The 22741-nt window shown below is 51.9% G+C and overlaps 1 protein-coding gene and 1 pseudogene across 8 annotated transcripts in view; both read left to right on the top strand.

The window, feature by feature from the left end:
- The first annotated feature begins 526 nt into the window (after window positions 1-526).
- CLEC16A (C-type lectin domain containing 16A) overlaps window positions 527-22741 on the top strand; it is a 203420-nt gene continuing 181205 nt past the window's right edge. For 5 of the 8 annotated variants that reach the window (XR_006294234.1, XR_006294235.1, XM_043560531.1 and 2 more), the window contains exons 1-3: window positions 549-818; window positions 12508-12636; window positions 16165-16298. Coding sequence is in view for 6 of the 8 variants with exons in the window: in XM_043560531.1 (XP_043416466.1) it covers window positions 739-818; window positions 12508-12636; window positions 16165-16298 (343 nt within the window). In the remaining 2 variants the exon portion in view is untranslated. Of the gene's footprint in view, window positions 819-12507; window positions 12637-16164; window positions 16299-22741 lie in introns of all 8 variants that reach the window. The other 3 variants (XM_043560532.1, XM_043560534.1, XM_043560530.1) reach the window with 2 other exon arrangements.
- LOC122472043 lies at window positions 16779-19388 on the top strand (annotated as a pseudogene).

The raw sequence follows: 22741 nt of genomic DNA, 5'->3' as shown, positions 1-22741 counted from the left end.
TCATGTGGGGAAAGAAAAAAATTGTTAAGATCAAGGCCATTACCAATTTGGTACAGATTAGTAGCTTATTGGGGCATTAAATAAGGGTGCCAGGGTTTGAACCATGAGCGTAGGTAAGTCAATCCCTTAAACCTGTGATTCAGATTTCCCGGGGAGGAGGGGGGCGGCATGGGGATAACAGTATCCGCGTCATAGGCTGGTTGTTAGAATTAAGTAACAATACATGCAAATCGCTTAGGACATTGGCACATAGCATATATAGTGCAATAGCTATTCCTATCGTAAAAGCTAATAATTATCAACACTGCGGTTACTTTGAGTCACCCAACTTCACCGATGCCCTCCTCAAGGCTCCGCGCACAGGTTTCCCATTCCCGCCCACCATACGATACTGCGGGCTCTCCTCTCGCTCCGCCTCTTCTCCAAGGCCGCAGGTCCGTAGGTGCGTGATGCACGCCGGGCCTCGTAGTTCGTTTGCAGAGTCCTCTCGGCGGGGGCCTCGCGGGAGGACTGCATTTCCCAGCGTTCCCCGTGGCGGCGGCCGTAAAGCGCGGCGGTCGAACGGCCGGTTCCGGCTGAATGTCAGTGCGGAGCTGTGGGCCGGGGAGGAAGGTGGTTGGCGGTCCCTCTACCACCTCCGCCGCTGCCTCCTCCGCTTGTGCTGCCGCTGCGGGCGCTCGGTCGCTCGGCCGCTCGGGCATGAGGCCGTGAGGCGGGCAACGGGTCGGGGCCGCCGACATGTTTGGCCGCTCGCGGAGCTGGGTGGGCGGGGGCCACGGCAAGTCTTCCCGCAACATCCACTCCTTGGACCACCTCAAGTGAGTGTGTTTGTTGGGGGGTGAGGGGGGCAGGCCGCGGGGCTGGACGTGGGAGTGGGGCGCATAGTCCCGGGCCGGGGCCTCTGCGAGGTGTGAGAGCGAGGTGGAGGGCGGAGAGAGACGCCCGGGAAAGACTGCATGGTGGTGAAGAGCGAGGGCTCTGGAGTCCGGGCGCTTGGATTCGAACCCTGACACCGTCGCTCCTCGCTGTGTGACCTTGGGCAAGTGGCTTAGCTTCTCGGAGTCTCGGCACCCCCGTCTGTAAAGTAAGGGGAGGAGATTTCAGTTTATGGATGCAGACTTCGTTGTTGCCGGGGGCAGCGGTGGGCACCAAGCTGACCAGGGTGGTACTTCTTAGGCTGGACAGCTTAGGAGCCAGAGGGCTGGACCCAGGAGTCAGATCAGGGTTTGAACGTAAGTGCGTGAATTTTTAGGCCTCAGTTTCCTCAGTTGTAAAGCGGGTATAGTGACAGCACCTGCTTCTTATCGTTTTGAGGGGAGGATAAGAGAATGCACGCAAAACTGGAAGCACGCGCGAGTGCTCAATGAACGGCAGTAATGAAAATATATTTTTTTTCCCCCTTGGGGGAGACTACGGGGAGGACTATCAGAAGTAGAGCTCTGGGGGAAGGACAGGTGGCAGACGTGGTCCTGGGAAGCAGGAGCGCATCAGACCTGCATTCAGATCCTGATTCCACCACTTAATAGCTGTGTGACCTTGGACAGATTACTTGGCCTCCTTGAGCCTCTGGTGCCCCCTCTGCAAACGGGGATGGTGAACCGTTGTGCAAGAATTCAATCATGTCATGCGTGGAGAGACATTGATCCCGTGTCTGTTACACAGTAGGTGGCTGATGGCGGTCACTGTGTCTATCAGCTAGGGAAGGCCTTCCTAGACCACCCTGCCTCAAGTGCTTACCCACCTCCATTCCTTTCCATCTGATCTTTCTCTTGATTTCATTCAATGCATAGCTCCACTATCTGCACTTACCCCGCTTGTTTTCGCTGCTTTTCTGTCTGCTCCTCAACTGTTACTGCCAGGGGAGAAGAGACCCCTTTTTTTGCTCACAGCGGTATTCTCAGCATCTCGTGCTGTGTGCCTGGCACACAGTAGGAGCTCAGTGACTACTGAAAGAATGAAAAAAAAAATGAATGAATTGGGACAGGTGCAGAACATGTAGACAAACATGGAATTTTTGGTGTGTGTGTGTGTGTGGCGGGGGGGGGGGGCGTTTGGAGGTGCTGATGGAAAATAGAGAGTTGTACGGAGGGAATGACTCCAGGGAGGAAAATAGAGTGTGTGGGGTGGCAGTTGAGTTGGGAGAAGGCAAACCTTTGGTGGTAAGAAATAGACTGGTTTCTGGAGGGAGCTCCCAAGTTTACTAATGGGAAGGAAGAAGGATGGAGGGGGGAGGCGGGGAGCAGAAGGAAGATGGGGGCCCAGGGAAAGGATTGGTGGGAGGGAAATTAGATGGGGCTTCTCATTTGGCCAGGGGCGGGGATCCTTTGCTTCTCAGCTGTGTCCTTTCTAGCATGGAGCAGGCGTTTAATAAATGTGTGTGAGTCTTGAAGAGTAGGAGGCAGCAGGGATCAGGATGTGGTAAGGAATGGTTTTGGTGGGGGGTGATGAGAGCGGACACAGCGAGGAGAGAGGCATAGACAGGGTAGGGGTGTGTAGGGAAGCCAGGAATCTTAAACGGGAGGGCAGCTGGACTGGAGAGGGAGAGGCGTAAGGATTTCAGGAATTTAGAGAGTGGGTGGATGTGTCTGAGACAGGGAAGGATGAATATCTAAAGGAGGTTGGGCCTCCCGCCAGCGTCCAGGCACCTGCAGGCTTTCCCCTAGCTCTGCCTGACTCTAGCCCTTGTCAAGTACCTGAATTATTATTGAGTGCATTTTCTCTGCCAGGTCCTTGCTCAGGACTTCTGTGTGTTATTCCTGAGTCCTCGAAAGTCTCTGAGGTGTAGGAACTGTTACCGTTTTCCGTTTTATAGAAGGGGAAGCTAAGGTTCAAAGAGGCTAAGTCACTTGCCCCAAGGTGACAGCAGCTGGAACGGGTCAAAGCCAGGGTTTGCGCTTGATGCCTGTACCCACTGCACTGTCTTTCTGAATGAAACTTCCTCCCAAGTCGGTTTGGGAAGCGACTCGCAACTTGGCTCAGTCTCTGTGCCCAACGGAGCACTTACCCTCCGGCCAGCCAGGGGATGGTAAAGGTTCTCAGATTCCTTTTACGTATCTGGGCACTGCCCACTGTTTAGGTTAAAAGGCCATTGGGTGCTTTTGGAAACCCAAGCTGCCTGTCCTGGGTCAGGCAGATGAGCTTAATCCGTATTACAGCCTGAGCAACTCGGCGATTTACCTGTCAGTGTGGGACTCGGAGGATCCCAAGATGACTTGGAAAAGAGTGCCGTAAACAGCTGGTCCTCACCCCAGCGCTTGTGACGTTCTTCGTTTGGCTCCGATAGTAAACATCTTGGGCCTTAGGTACAGAACAGCTCATTCCCTGAGGGAGTTCACAGGCTGGTGGGGGAGACAGCCATAACACCCAGACTATACAGCGTGACAGATGCCGGGATCTCTGTAGGTCCAGGGTTCTGTAGGAACCCTTGGAAGCCTTCTGGGGGAGGCAACACCAGAGCAAATTCCCCAGAGCAGGGACAAGCAGGAGCCATCAGGTGGGGCCGCAGGGTGTGGGCAGGGGGACCCTGGGTTTGTGGAGTTTCAAGGTGGCGCTGGTGGTTGTAGGAAATAAGGGTGGAGGTAAAATGGGACTTGAGCTTCACCTGACACGAAGGGTGACCATCCCGGAGTGCCTGGGATGGAGGGATTTCCCAGGACGTGGCACTTTCAGTACTAAAACTGGGAAAGTCCTGGGCAACTGATACAAATTGGTCACGCTGCCAGTGACAAGTGACAGTTCCTAATATATTCATGGCAGTGTGGGTGGAAAGATTAAGGTAAATAAAAGAATTTAGGATTGAAAAAAAATTTTTTTTGACATGCAGGGCACCTAGGAGCCCTCCCCCTTTTCAAAACAGACTATTTTTTTTTAAATTTTTTTTTTCAACGTTTATTTATTTTTGGGACAGAGAGAGACAGAGCATGAACGGGGGAGGGGCAGAGAGAGAGGGAGACACAGAATCGGAAACAGGCTCCAGGCTCTGAGCCATCAGCCCAGAGCCTGACGCGGGGCTCGAACTCACGGACCGCGAGATCGTGACCTGGCTGAAGTTGGACGCTTAACCGACTGTGCCACCCAGGCGCCCCAAAACAGACTGTTTTTAAGAACAGTTCGCGATGTAAAGAAAAATTGAGAGGCTAATAACAGAGAGAGCCGGAATTGCTTTTGAACCACGTTATTCGTCATAATGTTCTCCGCTTTCACCCTGGAAAGGAGGCTGCCTGTTAGGATTTTACTTTTGCTAAATAACGGAAAACTGGGTGCCTCTGGTCTTTGTCTACCGACCTGAGTTAGCGATTTAGTTGAGGGAGACTGAGATAGTAAGAGGTTATTTGCTACATGTCATGGGTGGTTGGTGTGCTGCCCACACTGGTGGCACGGCTGTGACAGTGACTGCCGAATGCCCACCAGCAAGGAGAATCTTTGCTGACGCATTTGCAGGATTGCTACCACGAGATCACCTTTAGCAGGAATTGCCAAGTTAGCATGCTGCTGGTAGGACTGTTGTGGTGTTAGGTTATTTCGTTGCCTTCACTCTGATCACCTTGGCGTGGGGGTCCACAGTCTTGGTCGCCAGTGACAGAAACCCACCTAGAACTGCCTTAGGCCCCAAATGGAAGGGATTGGCTCCGATCGCTAGCTACGCCACGGCGGAGTGCAGGTGTTCAGACAAAAGCTGTCAGAGTCTGTCTCTTTCCTGTTCTTGTCTCTGCATATCTCCTGTGTTGGTGCCATCGTTAGCGGGCTCCAGGCTTACATCATAGCCGTCTAGCAATCCGTGGGGAAAAGGGAGCATCTTTTCTAAATATTGCCAGCAGAAGTCCAGAAGTGAGTATAGTTGGGTCACCTGGGGATCTCGTGCCCATCCCTGACCTAGTCACTGTGGCAGGGGGTGTGGGGTGCTGTACTTGGCCCTTGCCTGGAGCTGGGGTGGCATCAGCTCCCCCCCAAGCTAGTGGACAGAGAATGAGAGACAGGGGAGGTTCCCCCTGGGAAAATCAGGGGTTGTTACCCAAAGAGAAGAGGAATGTATACCTAGCAGGCAAATGGTCACTTATTCCTGGTACAGTCTACTTTTGCCTAAGAGAGCACTGATTATTTTTAAGGGTACAGTGTTGTCAGATTAACTTTTAGGATATCATATTCACCATATCACTCATAATGAGCCCAAGCACCCATCGTGTCAGGTCCGAGTTCTTCCAGGCCGTCGGAGTGCTCTAGACTCTGTTCCCATCCATCCAGTTCGGCGTGAGTGCCCTGTAATGCAGGCTAGGGAGTCAGGAGCCTCCTTGGTAGGCAGACACCCATTTTTGAAAAGTTTTTTTAAATTTTATTTATTTATTTTTAAATATATATTTATGAGAGAGAGAGAGAGAGAGAGAGGGAGCATGCACGAGTGGGAGAGGGGCAGAGAGAGAGCATCCCACACAGGCTCTGTGCTGTCAGCACAGAGCCCGACAGGGGGCTCAGTCCCACAAACTGCAAGATCAAGACCTGAGCCAAGATCCAGTCAGAGGCTCAGCCGACTGAGCCACCCAGGCGCCTGGCAGACACCCATCTAAATGGGGATGTAAAGAGTGAGGGGTGTGCCAGGCTGTAGGGGCGGGGTGGGAGGGACGATACTTTAGGCAGACCAAACCATGTTTGAGAAGCCTGGAGGAGAGAAAGGCTCAGGTTACTCACTAAGGGTGGTGTACGTGGGGTGAGGGGGCAGTGCAGGACCCCACAGCAGGCTCATGACGCGGGAGAGGTCACAGAGACATGTCCTTAAATTATGTGAAGGAATTCGGACATCAGGCTGAGAAGAGTGGGCAGCCGTTGAAGAATTAACCAGAGTGCCGCGGTGCAGCCAGAGTTGGAGAGCCGGTTGGGGGAGGGCCCAGCAGGAGGTGGGCGTCCCCTCGGCCTCCTGGGAAGCGAGGGTGGCAGCCGGCCCTAATCCGGGGGTGTTTCTTGTGCGGCTTCACGGACCTCCTCTCTCGCTCCCTGTTCCACACACCTCACACGCCCACCTGTCTTCATCTTTGCTCTCCCCTGGAGCTCCCCTCCCCTTCCTGCCCGTCCAGACGCCCACCTGCATCGTTGAAGTACCAGTTCTTCCATAAAAGCTGCCCTGTGACTTCAGCCAGCAAGAAGCTCTACTGTCGTCTCTAATGTCACTTGTGGTGCCCACTGTCCCGCTCAGTGTGCCCACTGTCACGCACAGTCTTACCGTCACCAGAGGTAGACCAGCTGTTAGAGGCTCTGGGCTTTTCAGGCTTTATCCGGGCCGCGAGTTAGATGCCCGGGAAGCTGCCCAGGGTTCCTCAGGCATGTCCTTTTGCCATCAGAAGTGCTCTTGCGTGATCATGTGTTTGTCTCTCCCCATTTCAACGTAAGCCTCGTAAGGACAGAGACCGGCGTGTCTTGTCCACCTGAGAATTGTTAGATGCCGGCACAGGGCCTGGCACACGCTAAGTGATCAAGGAGTGTTTATCGCAGGGTGAGTGTAAGAGGCAAGTCTGGCCAGGCTTTTCTCCACACCGGCCTGCTCTGGCCAGTTTGGTTCCAGTGCCCGTGCTGGAGCTGTGGCTTTGTGTAGGGCCGAGAGCCCTGCCTACACCCTCGTGTGGGTTGCCAGCTCCCCAAATCTCAGACCCGGTCTCGCTGGCTGGCCCGGTTTGACATCTTTCTGGGGTGACTCATCGGGAGAAGCACCGCCTGTAACACCTTTCCCCAATCCTCTGGTCTGGTTGCAGCCCATGAGGAGCTGGGCCTTGTGCTGCTGGCCAGAAGGCCGGGCCCTGACCAGGGGTGGTTTTCAAGGCGCAGGGTGGGTGCTGTTAGCAGTAGTCTTCCCCCCCCCCGCCGGTGCTGAGAAGACCAAATAGACAAAGGCTCGATGTCCCTCTGTCTCTCCCCACCGCCCCCCCCCCCCGACCCCCGACGTTGTTATTTGGGGCCTGGCTTTGGGGGAGTGGACTTCTCGTCTAGGCCTCTGCCACTCCTCTTACCCTTCAGCTTACGGGTCCGTTTCAGGATCTTCCAGTAGGAGCGTTCTAAGAGGCATATTCTGATACAAGTCATAAAACCCGTATGAACTTAGTGTGTCCGTCTCTGAAGTGGACATAATTGTTGTTGACCGTAATGGTTTAACCTGTGAGATAAGTGGTTCTTGAGAGAGCAGGGTCTGTGGGGCAGAATTTGTTTACAGTCCGTTGTCCTTGGCGAGGAGCCTCCGGTGTGTTGGTTGCACACTGGCAATAGGCTGTGGTTTTCCACTTGCCAGGCATTTCAGACTCTTCAGCTGGTCTCCAGGTAGAGGTCGCTCATGGGCAGGGTTTTGATCCTGAGAGCCTCTGTTCTACAGAGCCTGTGCTGGGGATTCCGTGATGTTGGCTGTTGTCCAAAGAAACAGAGTAAGAGTCAGTTATGAGGACTGACTTTACCATCTGATATGTATTTTCATGCCTTTTTGGTTTGTTGTTTATCTGCTCGGTTTTCTTGCATGTAGGGCATTCATAACTTCATGTAAATGCTTGGTTAATAATAGCGTTTCCTGCATTGTCTGCATTTTCTATACTCTAATGGTTCTAAGCAGGGGATCTGGAGTCAGGCCGTCTGGGTCCCCTCTATCAGGACTCTGTGCAGGCCCTGGCCTCCCAGAGCATCAGTCCTGCAGGATTATTGTAAGGGTTTAATTAGTGGTTACATCTGAAGCAGTCAGGAGGGCCGAGCAAAGTAGGCTGCAACTGTTTTGTGATGGTGATGATAAGAATGTGCACACACGCAGAGTTTGAGAGAAAATGTTTTCCTTGTACCAGTGATCACTGTAAGAGAAAAATCTGTCCTTGTGCCCTTGGAAACTCAGATAGGGTCACAGCCTTGCCCCCAAAGATGGCCATGGTAACATTGTTGATCGTCTGAACAATGAGGAATCCAAATGTCCAGCAGAAGAGTAACTCCTGTGCTTGTTTTTTAAACGGTATACAATGTAGCCATTATAGATGCTTGCCGGTGTTGTAACAAAAATGCTTTTATTACCGGAAGTATGGGGAAGGGGGAAAGATGGGCATGGAAATGATATAGGGCATGAGCTCCGCCATGTAAATATCCATGGCAAAGGAAGAGACCCAACTAAATACATTACACTCCAGCAGCGCTCATGTCTGGGCAGTGGCAGGATTGACATCCCCTTTGTTATTGTTGTTGAAGTGTTCAGCCTTTCTCAAATGAGTGTTAAACTCAAAATCAGAAAGTTATTAAACTTGAGGCACATAAACTATGGCACAGCCATAGTGGGAGTGAAAAGATGGGCAAGGTGCAGGTACAATCATCACAGAAATTTAGAGATTGAGATGTCGTGGGTATTTGCAACAACCAACAGCCAACATCGAGAAAATGAATGTTTCAGACACTGCCATTTACAACACCATCAAAAAACATCAGTTACCTACAAATAAATCTTAACAAAAGATAGGCAAGATCTCTCTGCAGCAAACGCTGAAAGAAATGTAAATGTCATGATGTTACTTTATTGTAAAGATGTCAGTTCCCTCTATATTTAGCTATAGATTTAGGGCAATCTTAAAGGAAATCTTAGCAAGTGTTTTTGTGAAAGTTGAGTAGGTGATTTTCAAATTTATATGGAAATGCAAAGGGCCAAAAATAGCCAGTGTAATATTGGGGGGGGGGGGAAAGAAGGGAAAAAAGTCGGGAGCACTTCCATTATCACCTAGGAAGATTTATCACATAGCCGCAGTCATCGGACATCATGGTATCAGCACAAAGGTAGTGAATAGATCAGTGGAACTAGAGCATTCAGAAAGAGTCCCTGCAGGTGCGGTCATCTGATAAACAACAGAGGGGACATTAGAGTGCATGGGAGAAAGCAGGACCTTTTTAGCAAAGGATGCTGACTCAACTAGATATCCATATGGAAAAAGTGAATTTTGGCCAATATCTTACACCATCCACAAAAAATCAGTTCCAGATGTACCCTAAGACAAAATGTGTGAGGGGCAAGGAGCCTCACAGTAATAGGTGCTACCCTGTCTCTACCTCCTGCCTCCCTCACCTGGGATGGAGAAGCGGGTCCTCTGGCTCATGACATGACCCCTGCCCCCAGCTTCTGGGATCCATACGTAATCAATCTCGTGACTCTCCTTACTTTGCGTGGGTGTTGAAACTACATCGTCAAACAAAATGACCCCCCCTCCCCCCCCCCGCGGGTTTCACTTCCCCAAGGTGGGGGCTCCCGTACTAAGGGGGCTACCTGCCGCCCCCATGTGGGTGGCCGCTACCTCTTCATCCAACTGCATATTTTTAGTTTTTTTCTAATGTTTACTTGTTTTTGAGAGAGAGAGAGAGAGAGAGAGAGAGAGAGAGAGACAGTGTGAGTGGGGGAGGGGCAGAGAGCGGTAGAGACAGAATCCTCTGACTCTGAGCTGTCAGCACAGAGCCTAACATGGGGCTTGAACCCATGAGCTGTGAGATCATGGCCTGAGCTGAAGGCTGATGCTTAACCACTGAGCCACCCAGGTGCCCCCGGCTGCATATTCTTAATTCAGCACACCAGCTCCTGCTTCTCAACACAGAAGACTTCACCAAGAGATGTCAGGAGTTAGAAGCCAGGGCTGACCATAAGATTTTAAACTCTCCTCTCCCTACGGTGGTTTTTCAGAGCAGAGCCGCTTCCCCGGGCCCCCAGGCCGCTGCTTCCTACCAGGCCAGGAGTGTGTTAGTGGGAGGCTAATGGATTCCATCCCCTCGGCAGAAGGAAACACCAGAGGGGGGAGGATCTGCCTCCCCCCCCGGCAACAGCACCTGCCCTGGCATGGTAGGGGGCACACTGTGGGTTGTACCCAGAATGTCACTGATGGCTGTGGTGTGGGTGACACAACTACTCTGAAACTTTTGTGGGAGCTTATTCAGAATGCAGACTTGGGGGTCTGCACCCCAGAATCAGATTTGGTGGGTCTGGGGTGGGGAGCTAGAATCTGCAGCTGAAACAGGGGTTTCTGATGCCGGGGTCCCGTGAAGCACAATTTGAAAAACTCCGCTCTTTGAGCTTCTTGGCGAAAATGCGCTGGAAGGGAACGGAGGCATAGATTCAAGAGTGGGTTCCCCCCCCCCATCAGCTTCAGCGTATGGGGGTCCCTTGGCACAGGGGGAAGCTGGCCTCCAGGCCCATATGCAGCCTCGCCCGGAGATTTGGGCACAGGTGGTGGAGATCTCTATTTTTGGAGAGCTGTTCTAGTTGTTGTGTTAAAAGTTGCATGCAATCTTTAATGAAATGATTAAGTAACTGATTATACGGTCTTTAAAATAGAACAAACAGCAACAATATTAATAAATAAAACCCAGTCCCCTGAAGCAGATTCATCCTGACTGTTCCATCTGCAAGGTTCTACCTCTTTATACCCTACCCATTTCTTTAAATTTTTTTTTTTAACATTTATTTATTATTGAGAGGCAGAGAGAGACAGAGCATGAGCATAGGAAGGCCAGAGAGAGGAGGAGACACAGAATCTGAAGCAGGCTCCAGGCTCTGTGCTGTCAGCACAGAGCCCGACACCGGGCTCGGACTCACAAACTGCGAGATCATGACCTGAGCCGAAGTCAGACGGTCAACCGATGGAGTCACCCAGGCACCCCTATACCCTACCCATTTTTAGAGATCTTCGATGGCAGGATCCTGTCTATTCTTTCCCTGCCTTGCTCTCACCAGCCCCACCTCCAAACTGAAGGTAGCCATAAAAGAAGTCAGGAGGTGACCCTTCTTGAGTCACTTCCTCTTAGTGTCCCCTTTTCCTTCCCCAACCGTGACAGCTGAAGTTAGCCTGGAGGCGCCATCTTTTTTTTTTAACGGTTTTTTTTTTTTTTGCGAGAGAGAGAGAGAGAGAGAGAGAGAGATCGAACGTCCTCAAGAGTCACCCTCTTTTTTTTAACTTTTTTTTTTTGCCAGAGAGAGAGAGAGAGAGATCGAATGTGCTCGAGAGTGGGGGGTGCAGAGAGAGAGGGAGACAGGATCTGAAGTGAACTCTCTGCTGACAGCAGAGAGCCGACGCGGGGCTGAAACTCAGGAACTGCGAGCTCATGACCTGAGCCAAAGTCAGACGCTTTACCGACCGAATCACGCAGAGGCCCCACCGTCTTAACGACGCTCCAAGTTTTTATATAAATTCCAGTTGACAAGCGTAAGAGTCGTTTCAGGTGTAGAATTGAGCGGTTCAACACTTTGCACCTGGGAAAGTGCACGCCTTAATCCCCATCACCTGTCCCACCCATCCCCCTACCCCCTCTCCTCTGGTAACTGTCAGTTCTCTATAGTTAAGTGTCTGTTTCTTGGTTTGCCCCTTTTTTTTTGCACCCCCCCTCCCCCGCCGTTTGTTTGTTTGTTTTGTTTCTTAAATTCTACAGATGAGTGAAATCATACAGTACTTGTCTTTCTCTGGCTCATTTCACTTAGCGTAACACTCTCAAGCTCCGTCTGTGTCGGATACAAAAAGACTAATTCGAGGGGGCAGAGGCCCCCCCGGTGTTGACAGCCGCACTGTCCCTAATAGCCAACTTGTGGAAGAGCCCAAGTGCCCACTGACTGACGAACGGCTGAAGATGTGGTGTATATACAACGGACTGTTACTCAGCCGTAGAAGAGAAGGAGCTCTTGCCATTTGCAGCAACGCCATCCCTTACAAGCTGTGCCCCCGCCCAGGGCACTCGGCCAGACGCTAGTCCCCACACTGCCCAGGACCGGCCTCGGTGATTCTTTCGGTTGTCCCGATCACCAGTAGCGGCCTGAGGCTGGGCCCGGGTCGGCCTGCCTCTCCCCCGGCGGCGGGCTCAGGCCTGGTGCAGCCCAGGCCTTTGGGGAGCATGGGGCACAGTGCAGGAGCCTCCCTCCCAGACCCACTTAACTTTGATGGGCACTCAGCACCAGAGGTCAGTGCCTTGAACCTCGAGCCGCAGGGTTTGGTCCAGCTATCACTTCTGATGGCCGTGTGATTGTCTTGACTGCAGGTGGCTTTTTGCCCCTGCCACTGGTTTGGGGATCTGCCCTCCCCAATCTGTGACTCCGTCTTTCTCAGTCCCTGCACCAGCCCGGCTGGCTGCGGGGTTTATGCCAGACTCTTGGCCTGGGCCGTGTGCCTGCACTCCCTCCACCAGCATCGGGATCACGTGGGGAGAGTGTGACAGGCCCGCGAGTCCTGCTGGTTCCGAGTCTCCAGATGGGCTCCAGCAGCCCCCACCCTTCAGGTGATTGTGTCGCACACCGGAGGTTGAGGATGGCCGTCTTCAAGGGCTTGATGGTTCCCTGGCATCAGCTTGGGTTGGCGTGTTTCTGGTTAACCCTTCACAACACTGTCTGCCATGTGTCTTGGGTGGTGAGTAGCATCTCTGGACGGGAGTTGGGCTAACCACATCTGAGCTAGGGCCGCTAGCTGTCCTCAGAAGCGTCGCCGGCGGTCGCCGAGCCTGGTTGGCCATTTCAGTTGGTAATGCTTCATTTTCTTTCCTTTTTGTCAGGTATCTGTACCACGTTTTGACCAAAAACACCACAGTCACCGAACAGAACCGGAACCTGCTAGTGGAGACCATCCGTTCCATCACCGAGATCCTAATTTGGGGAGACCAAAATGACAGCTCTGTATTTGAGTAAGGGTTTCTCATGTGTTTTTTTTGTTTTGTTTTTTGACTCTCCTTCCTTTGACTATTTTTCTAAATGTATCCCATGAGTCATTCTTGATGACATCAGGATCTGATACCAGCCTGGTCTTGCGCAGATAGCTATCTATATCTCCATCCATACAAAATGTCCTTGAGACACTGGAGAAATGTAAGCTGAAAATGGGAAAGGGACATGAGCGTCTCTCGAAAAATCTGAAAATATCATGGATGATTTTCCAAGTAGCCTCTGACAGCCTCCCCAAAGGGGACAAAACGTCCTGGGAAGTTAGCTTCGAAGTGAACTGACAGGGCCCTGCCCTGGAGAGACACGAAGGGCTCATATTTATTGTGTTAACTGTTGGGCAGGCACAGTGCTGAGCTCCCTATGAGATAATCTGAGTCTCCCAGCTGCCCCCGGGGTGGCGGCGTCCGCATTCCCATTAATCTCCTATCACACCGCTGGTAGGCAGGCACGAGGCAGCTCACGCCCAGAGCCCACGAAGGGGTTTCTCCTCGTTGGCGTACTTCCTAGATGAGCAGTTTTAGGCCAGCCTCACTTTCCTCATCTTTAAAGGAGAGTTCCTGCCTACTGCCCGGTACAGAGGAGGCGCTCCAGAATTGTTAGCACATGGTAATTTGGAAAGATGTCCCTGTTGGTCGGATGAAAAGCAAAGGCTGGAGGCCACGGACAGCTTCCCCAGGAGACCTGTCTTGGTGTCTGAGTGCAGAGGGACTCGGGTTACAACCACCACCAAAGACAGGTTTTATTTTTATTTTATTTTCAACGTTTATTTATTTTTGGGACAGAGAGAGACAGAGCATGAACGGGGGAGGGGCAGAGAGAGAGGGAGACACAGAATCGGAAACAGGCTCCAGGCTCTGAGCCATCAGCCCAGAGCCCGACGCGGGGCTCGAACTCACGGACAGCGAGATTGTGATCTGGCTGAAGTCGGACGCCACCCAGGCGCCCCGACAGGTTTTATTTTTATATAAGATAATCTCAACTGGAAGCTTTGAGGCCCCTTAAAAAGCCCCTTTGAAACAAGTAAAGGAGTTCCATTTCCAGCCTGGCTTATTAGCTAATCTGATTTTCCAGATAGCTTTCTGTCTTCATCCGTACTTGTGGAAAATGCAAACCCGTGACGCCGGCCTCTTCCCCAAAGGAAAACAGGAGTAGGGAGGGAGGCGGTGCCTGCAGAGAGGACTAGATGCATATCAGGACGCACGGGGAACATCTTGGTCGGTTGCTGTCTGTTTTGGGGATGAGATAGACCCTCGGGTTAAAGGCTAGAGACCGTGTCCCTCTTGACTAGAGTGGACTTTCTGAGCCAATCTGTTGTCTCAGAACAACTGCCCCGTGCTTCCTAAATGGCCCCCCCGTGGAGTGCCCAGGAGAATTTGTTTTTAATTCATTTCTTTTAGAATAACTTTAGATTTATGGAAAAGTTGCAAAGCTGGTACAGAAAGTTCCCCAGCACCCCTCACCCCGTTTCCCCCACTGTTAACGTCTTATATGACTGGGGTGCATTGGTCAAAACCGAGAAGCTAAGCTTGGTTCGTGACTGTTCGGTAGACCCCTGACTTGATTTGGATTTTGCCACTTCTTCCATTAAGATCCCCCTTCTGCTCTGGGAACGCAGTCCAGGCTCTCACGGTGCCGCAAAGTGCTGCATCTCCCAGCCACCTCTGGCCTGTGACTGATTTTCAGTCTTCTCTGGTTTTCAGGAGAAAACCTTGATGTGTTCGAGAAGTACTGGCCATTCCCCCCACCCCGATCTGGTCTCTGCGATGTTTACTCATGATTAGCCTGGGGTAGAAACAACTGTAACAATATGTCCTTTTCAGCCCTCGGTATCAGCAGCCCCCACATCCACCTGCGCTCTAGTGAAGTTACTCTGATTGTTTGGTTGAAGTGGTGTCAGCCAGGTTTTTCCACTATAAAGTTACTCTTTTCCCCATTCCCTACACCATGTTTGAAAGAGTCATCCAATGTAGCCCACCTGGGGGCTTGGAATTAAGCTCCAACCTTCTGGAAAGGGGTGAGTAGCTATATACAGTATTTGAAAATCTGCATAGATTTGTCTCTTTTCCCCATTTATGTATTCAGTGAGTTATTTATTTTTAAGAAACAGACTCTTTTTTTAAAAAAATATTTATTTTGAGAGAGAGAGAGAGAGAGAGAGAGAGAGAGAGAGAGAGAGAGGGAATGAGAGGGAATCCCAAGCAAGCTCTGGGCTGTCAGCACAGAGCTCAGTGCGGGGCTCGACCTCACAGTGAGATTGTGACCTGAGCCAAAGGCAAGAGTCGGATGTTCAGCTGAGCCACCCAGGCACCCCACTCATTTATTTATATCAATATGGGCTCATGGTGTTTGTTTTATACTTTGATTATTAACAAGTTCCCAAATTGGTCATTGTGCTGCACTGAGCCTGTCGGGCGACCCTTGGGAGTCACTGATTTATTCAACCTGAAGCATAGGTGGACAAAATGGGTCAAATGGTAGAAATATTCTTGGGATCAGCGTGACTGACATTTGTAGGCAGACAGGCTCCCAGAATCAGAGTGGAATAAGGTTTGAGGTCATGTTTTCTCAGGTCATGTTTACTTATTCATTTACCCTTTCAGGAATTCAAACAGAGGTTATGTAGCCCCGAGCAAGTGCCAGGCCCATGGTCCTGCCACCGTGGAGCTGAGAGCCAAGGGGAGAGAGACCCTCAGAACTAAGTGACAGATACATGTGACTGCAGGGACCTGTTGTGAGTGTCCCAAATGAGAGGTTACCTGGTCCTAGCTTGCATACAGAGAACATGTAGCTAGAAAACCCCATTTTCTTCCTTTAAAGAAAGGCATAGGGGGTTCTGTCTCCATTTCAAGACTAAAAGAGCCAAGATGTAGCCCAAAAGTCCGTGTTCCCGGGCTGCATGCAGACAGCTGTCCTGTCCAGAATAAGAAAGGCAGAAGCTGACTTAGGGACTGACTAGGGTTTCCCTGCCACATCGGCCCCTTCAATTCCCTCCAGTTCCTTTTCCCTGGATTTGGAAACCCATACTCTTTTAGTGGCATTATTTTGCCCCATTGGAGGGAATGCTGGTTGTCACTAACACTCAAAGATACGAAAGCCAAGGAAAGAGGCCTAGTACAGAAAGCTGAGGATACAGAGTGTTGGATGGAGAATGCTGCCTGTCGGGTTTCCAAGCATAGGTAGAATAATGTGTAATCACTTTGGCGGTAAAGATCTCGCCCTTTCTGCAGGAATCGAGGTCACGGCTTCCTAGGATCGGCCGTGCGCTCAGATTCTGGGGAGAGAGCGTGAGTGGCTGCATTTTGCGGTGGCGGAGGGAGGCATCGAGGGAGGGGAGGAGCCGGGGCTACGCAGGCCGTGTGACCTGGCTGCTCTCTGGATGCCTTTGGGGGCCGGGGGCGGCCCCCACACACATGCGGTGCACATAGCCAGGGGATGACGTGTATCTGCACGAGTAGCAGCAAACCTCTGATGCTTTCCCCTTCTCTCCCCAGCTTCTTCTTGGAGAAGAACATGTTTGTTTTCTTCTTGAACATCCTGCGGCAGAAATCAGGCCGCTACGTGTGCGTTCAGCTGCTGCAGACCTTGAACATCCTCTTTGAGAATATCAGTCACGAGACCTCACTCTGTAAGGATAGCCCCTGGTACCTGCCCCCTCACTGCTGAGCTTTGGCGGCCTGGAGTTTGGCGTGGTTTTCGTGTGGCTTTTTGAACGTCTGAGCTTACCGTGTGTGTTAGGGCGCTTGGGCTGCTGTCACGGAATGCCCCAGACCTGGTGACTTAGACAACAGAAATTTATTTTCTCCTAGCTCGGGACGTTAGAAGTCCAAGATCAAGGTGCCATCAGGGTTAGTTTCTGGGGAGGCCTTTCTTCCTGGTTTGCAGATGACGGTCTTCTCGTTGTGTCCTCACGTGGCCTTTCTGTGTGTGTGTGGGTGTGCACGCGTGCGTGTAGTGAGTCTGGTATCTTTTCCTCTTTTAAGGACACCCACCTTTGACCAGGGTCCCGCCGTAGGACCTTGTTTAACCTTAATTACCTCCTTAAAGCTTCTGTCTCCAAATACAGTCACACTGGGGGCCGGGGCTTGACTATGATAATTTGGGGGGCATGCAGTTCAGTCCCTAACCATGTTTATCCCTGCGTAGCGGGGTACTGGGAAGGGCTGCGAGGGGTCCTCTCTGCTGAATGGTTCTGGGCTGTTGACGTTTTTTTCTTTATAACTCGTTGGGGTTGCTGAATAACCAGCCAACAGGGAGGGGCTTCTCTGGCTCACTAACTCAGCTGCCCTGGAGGATTCCTGCGTGTTTGACGAGGTACCTTTGATGATACCGTGACCAGCTGGGCACGAGTTACTACCGCACATAGTAAGAGACCTTTGGCTGCAACATCATGGGAGGACATGAAGGAAGGGGTCGTTTGAGGGCGAAGCCCAAAACCTACCAAAGGGTACACAACTTGAAGCCACTAGGCTCTCTGTTAAAAATGACGCGCCCCAAGCAAAACACAAAAAGAAAAGAAAAAGGAGTACTTAAATGAAGGTGTAAATGGATTTCTGGAATACCCAAGACAAGACTCACAGGTGGTTCATAATGGGGAGATGATAGCAACATTCAGGAGGTAAGGGAAGAAATTGCAGTTGCTTTTAAAAGGGAAGGAAACTAAAAAGACCAGCAGCCAAAGAAAAATGCAGTGGTAGGTTTCCACTGTAGAAAACCTGGCCACGGGATTGCAGATGGCCCAGCCATCCTCGAGAATCAAGATACGGGCACTGGAGTGTGGGTCCACAGAGCAGGAACTCACCTAGGGTGGAGCCAAAGTGGACCCGGCTCTTGGTGAATTTCCTCCCGCAGAATGTTTTGTTGGTGGAGAAATGGGGCATCTGCCCATAGCTTGTCCTGAGAATCCCAGGGGACTCTGTGCTGATGGCCGTTGCTGTAGACTGTTGTTCTGTGGAACATTTTAAGCGAGATTGCCCTGAGAGAATTCAGACGGAATGGTCACAGCCGGCCACTGGGCAAAGGGATCGAGTGCAGACTCTGAAGAAATTTTGGATGTGCCTGAACCACCGAAATCCAAAACAAAGATACCTAAAGTTGTTAATTTTTGATAACAATTAGTACCGTCGTTAGGTACCACCTCGTTAACCATTCCGAACTGGGCCTGCTTCGCAAATTGGAGCTGGGCCCCCTTGGAGACCTGTGTTCAAGATACCAGTACGATCTGAGTATTGTCGAATAGCTTCCTGAGTGCTGTCCGTTAAAGAGTGATTCCGTCCCTGGAGAAAATGACTCAAGAAAAGTAGGAGATGTTCACACTGGATTCTCCAAAAGAACATTTTTAGCAGGCAGAACTGAAGTATGGCTAAGTGGTTATACGTGCAGGATTGTAACACCATCCTTTTTTAAAAAACTATACATTCACATGAACCACTCCTCAACAAAGTATAACTGATTTGCATTTGGAAATGAAGTTTCGGTTACATTGTTTTCTTGGTTTGAGGTATCAATTATTACGAATTTGTAAGTTGCCACAGAATCTACGGCATTCTTAAACTTTCAGTAAAAACTCACTTGCTATTAAAAAAAAAAAAATCAGCCAACAGAATAGGCCCTGGAGGTAGCAGGGTGAGGAAGAACAACCCAGGAGCAAGCGAGAGTGAGACCCAAGCTCCTTCTCTGGCCTCACTAAGCCCAGGCTCCTCCTCTGACACAGCCGCTCTGGGAGACAGGTGCTGTGGGCACCCTCACTTCGTGCCGGGAGAGTTTGCGTCACGAGCCTGTGGTGACCGCTCTAGCGGTGCCCGGATCCGGAAGGGGTTTGAGTCCAGCTGCGTTAGTTCAGTGCCCGCACCCGGGGGTGACTGTGCCCCAGGAGGACATTTGTCGGTGTCGTGTTGGGTGAGGGGCTGGGGGTGCTGTTAGCCTCTGGCGGGTGGAGTCCTGGGATGCGCAGGACCGCGCCCCACGGTAAAGGGCTATCAGCGCAGAGTGTCAGCAGAGCCCAGGGTGGGAAACCCTACCAGGTTGGTTTAGCTCCTCCTCCTCCGGGCTTGACTGGCCCGCTTTGGGATCGGCAGTCCCCGGGCCCTGCCCGCCAGGAGTAGGGAAGAGAAGACAAGTGACCGGATGTCTGTGTCAGAAGGAGGCTCTAGGTCCCCAAGAAGGGTCTAGGAAAAGTTTCTGGTGGATGGAAGGGGGTAAAGACAGTGGCATCCCTACCAGGAGGGAGTGGGGAGAGGCCGGAACAGGCTGCTGAGCGGAGGCTCTCAGGGTGGCCACTAGGTGGTGCTGCTGTCCCAGGAGCCTGTGCTCACACTTCCCGGTGAACGAATGGGAGTTGACAGATGTGAGTTGACTCACTCTCCCTAAGTGGTTTCCCGTGTTAACAGCTTTTGTTACCCTGGATGCGAATTGTGTGTGGTTTCTGAAAACTGAGAGAGGGGAAGACCCAGCTCGGTGGTGCGGGCCCCGGACTCTAGCCCCCCAGCCCCCGGGCCTGGCTCTGCCGGATTCGCCCTGCACGTGCTCTGGGGGCGAACTGTCCTCTCCAGGCTGCACCTTCTGCTTCCGTGGAGCAGAGAGGACACTCGTATCTGGGGCATGGGGTGGTTTGAGGACTAAGCGTGACCGCGGGCGTGCGGAACGTGGTGTGGGGTCTGGCAGGTGGAAGTGTCCACTCAGGCTGGTTTTATCATTAAATCCAGCGTCCCCCCCCCCCCCCCCAAATGTCTGTTCTCTGCTTTTTCCTTCCTAAGCCCAGCTCGCCCCGGGGCTCCTGGATCGAAGGTGGGGGTTGGGGCAATAGGAAACGCTGGAGTTTCTGGATCACACGCCTTTCTGAATTGGGACCTAGAAGGATACCGTGCTGTGAGGTACGCAGACAGATGGCACTATCTTTACAGGGAATTCACCGGAGTCCTTTTTGTAAGCCCTGTAAAAGCAGCCAACAGCACCGCCTTTGACAGAACTTTGATTTGTGGGGGTAAGGAGGACGTGTGAGTTTTGCTTTTATTTTTATTTTCCAATTGTAGAAAGAAAATATCCGGATTATAAAACAGCAACAGCAAAAATCAAACACCGTGAGAATACAGAAAACAAAACTTCTGCAGAGCCTCACCCTACCCCTTGGGTAGACACAGCGCGTTCTGCCTTCTGCTTTATGCGCTCCCCACTTGCTGATGTATCTTAGGTGTTCATACGGTCCGTTCACGCGTCCTCACCTCGTTTGGTTGACTGGCGGCATCTTGCTGAGCCCCAAGTGATTGAACTTGACCACGGGCATTTAGGTGGTTTCCGGATTTTCACTATTACCAGCAGCCATTTCACAAGTGCACCTGTTGCCCGTCGGGTTTGGGGACCTAAGTCACAGGAGGCCCGAGAGACCGAGATTACGTAGACTCCTGGGTTGATTAGAAAAGGATACCACAGAAAGTCGGCCACACGGTGAGGGGGCAGTGGAAAAATCCCAGCCGAATAATAGAGGCACCGCTGCTGCCCCCATGGCGGCCCCCACCGCCCACAGAGTCATCGCGTGGAGGCCCTGGAAAAGTCCCCGCTGGGGAATGATTGGAGCGTGTGACTTTTCCAGCTGAAAGCGCAGCAAAGAGGCTCCTGGTTGTACATCTGAGGCTGACGTAGGCATCTGTGCCTCTGATGGCCCGGAAGCTGCCAGCCAGTCACAGTGGGGCTCCACGGGACGTCTCAGGAGTCCCTTGTCCTGCCAGCCAACGCATCCCCAGCCACGGCCAGGAGGACTGAAAAAGAAGGGCTCTGGGCGTCAGCATCACATGGGCTGCTCCTTCCGAGTTAAGGTTCCAGGTGGTTAAATTGTCGACTGTTTAAAGAGTAGAATGCTGCGTAGCGAAAAGGAGCCAAGGGATGCACTGTTACCGCCGCGTGCAGCACTGTGGGTAACTCTGAGATGCGGTAACGAGTGACGGGCCGGACACAAGAGGCCTGCGTGTCGTATGATCCATGGGTATGAAGTTCAAGAATAGGCAGGGGCACCTGAGTGACTTAGTTGAGTAAACGTCCGACTTCAGCTCAGGGCATGATCTCACGGTCCGTGAGTTCGAGCCCCACGTCGGGCTCTGTGCTGACAGCTCATAGCCTGGGGCCTGCTTCGGATTCTGGGTCTCCCTCTCTCTCTGCCCCTCCCCTGCTCATCCTCTGTCTCTCTCTCTCTCTCTCTCTCTCAAAAATAAGTAAATATTAAAAAAATAGGCAAAATGAGTCTATGTGATCCAAGGCAAACTAGAACTTGCCGTTGGGGAGAGGGTATTGACTGGATAGGGCTATCAGGGAGCCTTCTGGAGAACAAAAAACATACTCTGTCTGACCTGGATGGTGCTTACGTGGCGTATATATTTGCAAAAATTCCTCAAGCTGCATGTCCAAGACTTGTGAGGTGTGTATATATGAATAAGTACATAGGTATGTAGACTTTATATCCACATATACATACGTTTCCGCACAGATTAAGCTGTCTGCTTCAGATTTGTGATCCACGTAACCTCAATTTTGAACAGTTAAAAATTGTTGATTTTTTTAAAAATTTGTTAAGAGTTGTTAAGATTTTTAAAAAAAAAATTGGCAATTAAGTCAATGAAGATTTTTCGGAACCCCGTCCCCGACCTGCTGCCCCCTCTCTTGGAGCAGGCCCCAAGATTTGCATCCGGAATTGTGAGAATCTGGAGATTCTGAAAACTGTTCTGGGATTACAGACTTCTGTAAGGCCGAGGACACCCAGCATGCTTTCCGGAAGGCAGTGGTTTTCCTGGAGAGCCGGCTTCTGAGGAGGACCCGGCTGTGGGCCCCATGCTCCCCGTGCTCCCGGATGGCTCTTTGGGGCGCGTCTGGTGATGTCAGCCTTTCCGGTAGTACTTTGATCGGTTTACGTTGGATACCTTGTTGGCACCAAATAATGGTTTATTTCTGTTTTTTCTTTAAGTTTGTTTATTTTTTGAGAGAGAGAGAGAGAGAGAGAATGCAAGCAGGGAGGGCAGAGAGAGAAAGGCCAGAGGATCTGAAGCAGGCTCTGCTCTGTCGACACAGCCCGATGCAGGGCCAAACCCACGAATCGTGAGATCATGACCTGGGCCGGAGTCAGATGCTCAGGTGACTGAGCCACCCAGGCGCCCCTGCAGTTTATTTCCTATTCCCCCTGAGAGCACCTGTGTTCAGTCCTGGTGGCTGGAGGCTCCACGTGAGGGTGCTGGATGGAAAGTGGCCGCAGCCGTTACTGAGTGCTTGCTTTGTGCCTGTCGCTGCCCTTTCGTACCTCATCTCCTTTAATCCTCACAGCCGACCCCTGAGGAAGGCACCGTTACTCCTGTATTTAGACAAGGAGACTGGGGAGTGGAGAGGCTAAGTGGCTTTCCCGGGGTCACCCAGCTGGGAGGTGGCAGGGGCAGAGTGGATCCAAGTTCCCTTCAAACACACTGCCTCTTAGACACGTGAGCATGATAGGAAGCCACGCAGGGCTCCTTAACCCATGGAGTGTGCCGGGTCCGCCCCTGAGATCGGAGGAGGTGGGCAGGGCTGGGGCCCAAGGTTCCGCGTGTCCGACGAGCTCCAGGTGATGCCAGGCTACTTTGAGTAGCCAGGCTCCACACCGCTCAGCTTCGCTCTTACCACGCCTGCCTGTGGGTGCAGGGGTTGATCACGTTCTGCCTTTAACCATTTGGGGGTGCGTGGGTGGGCTGGGTCAGAGCTCACAGGCTGGCCGTCCGAAGGACAGGGGGTGGCAGCGCCTGCTTTGCGGGGTGGCTGATGAGGATTCGGAGACATGCCTGGAAAGGACTCAAGGCCGGGACTGTGCCCCGCAGGCCGCGGCTGGCCCGTACCCCGGATGTTGCCACCAGAACAGCTTTAAGGACTAGGTGACCTAGGGGCCAGCGTGTCAGAGTCAGGAGATGGAACACTCACCTCTGTTTTCCAGCCCCTCGAACAGTTGAAGGCTCTCACCATGCTGGGTCTGCGTCTCTGCAGGGGCTGGGGGCTGGGGGCTGGGAGGGAGTAGCCACTCTCCAGTCGGTCCCAGTGCCTCAGGCCCTCGGCACCCAGATTTCA

This window comes from Prionailurus bengalensis, chromosome E3, assembly GCF_016509475.1.
Source record: "Prionailurus bengalensis isolate Pbe53 chromosome E3, Fcat_Pben_1.1_paternal_pri, whole genome shotgun sequence".
NCBI lineage: Eukaryota > Metazoa > Chordata > Mammalia > Carnivora > Felidae > Prionailurus > Prionailurus bengalensis.
The sequence above is the reverse complement of the archived record's forward strand: the minus strand, read 5'-3'. Positions and strand labels throughout refer to the sequence as shown.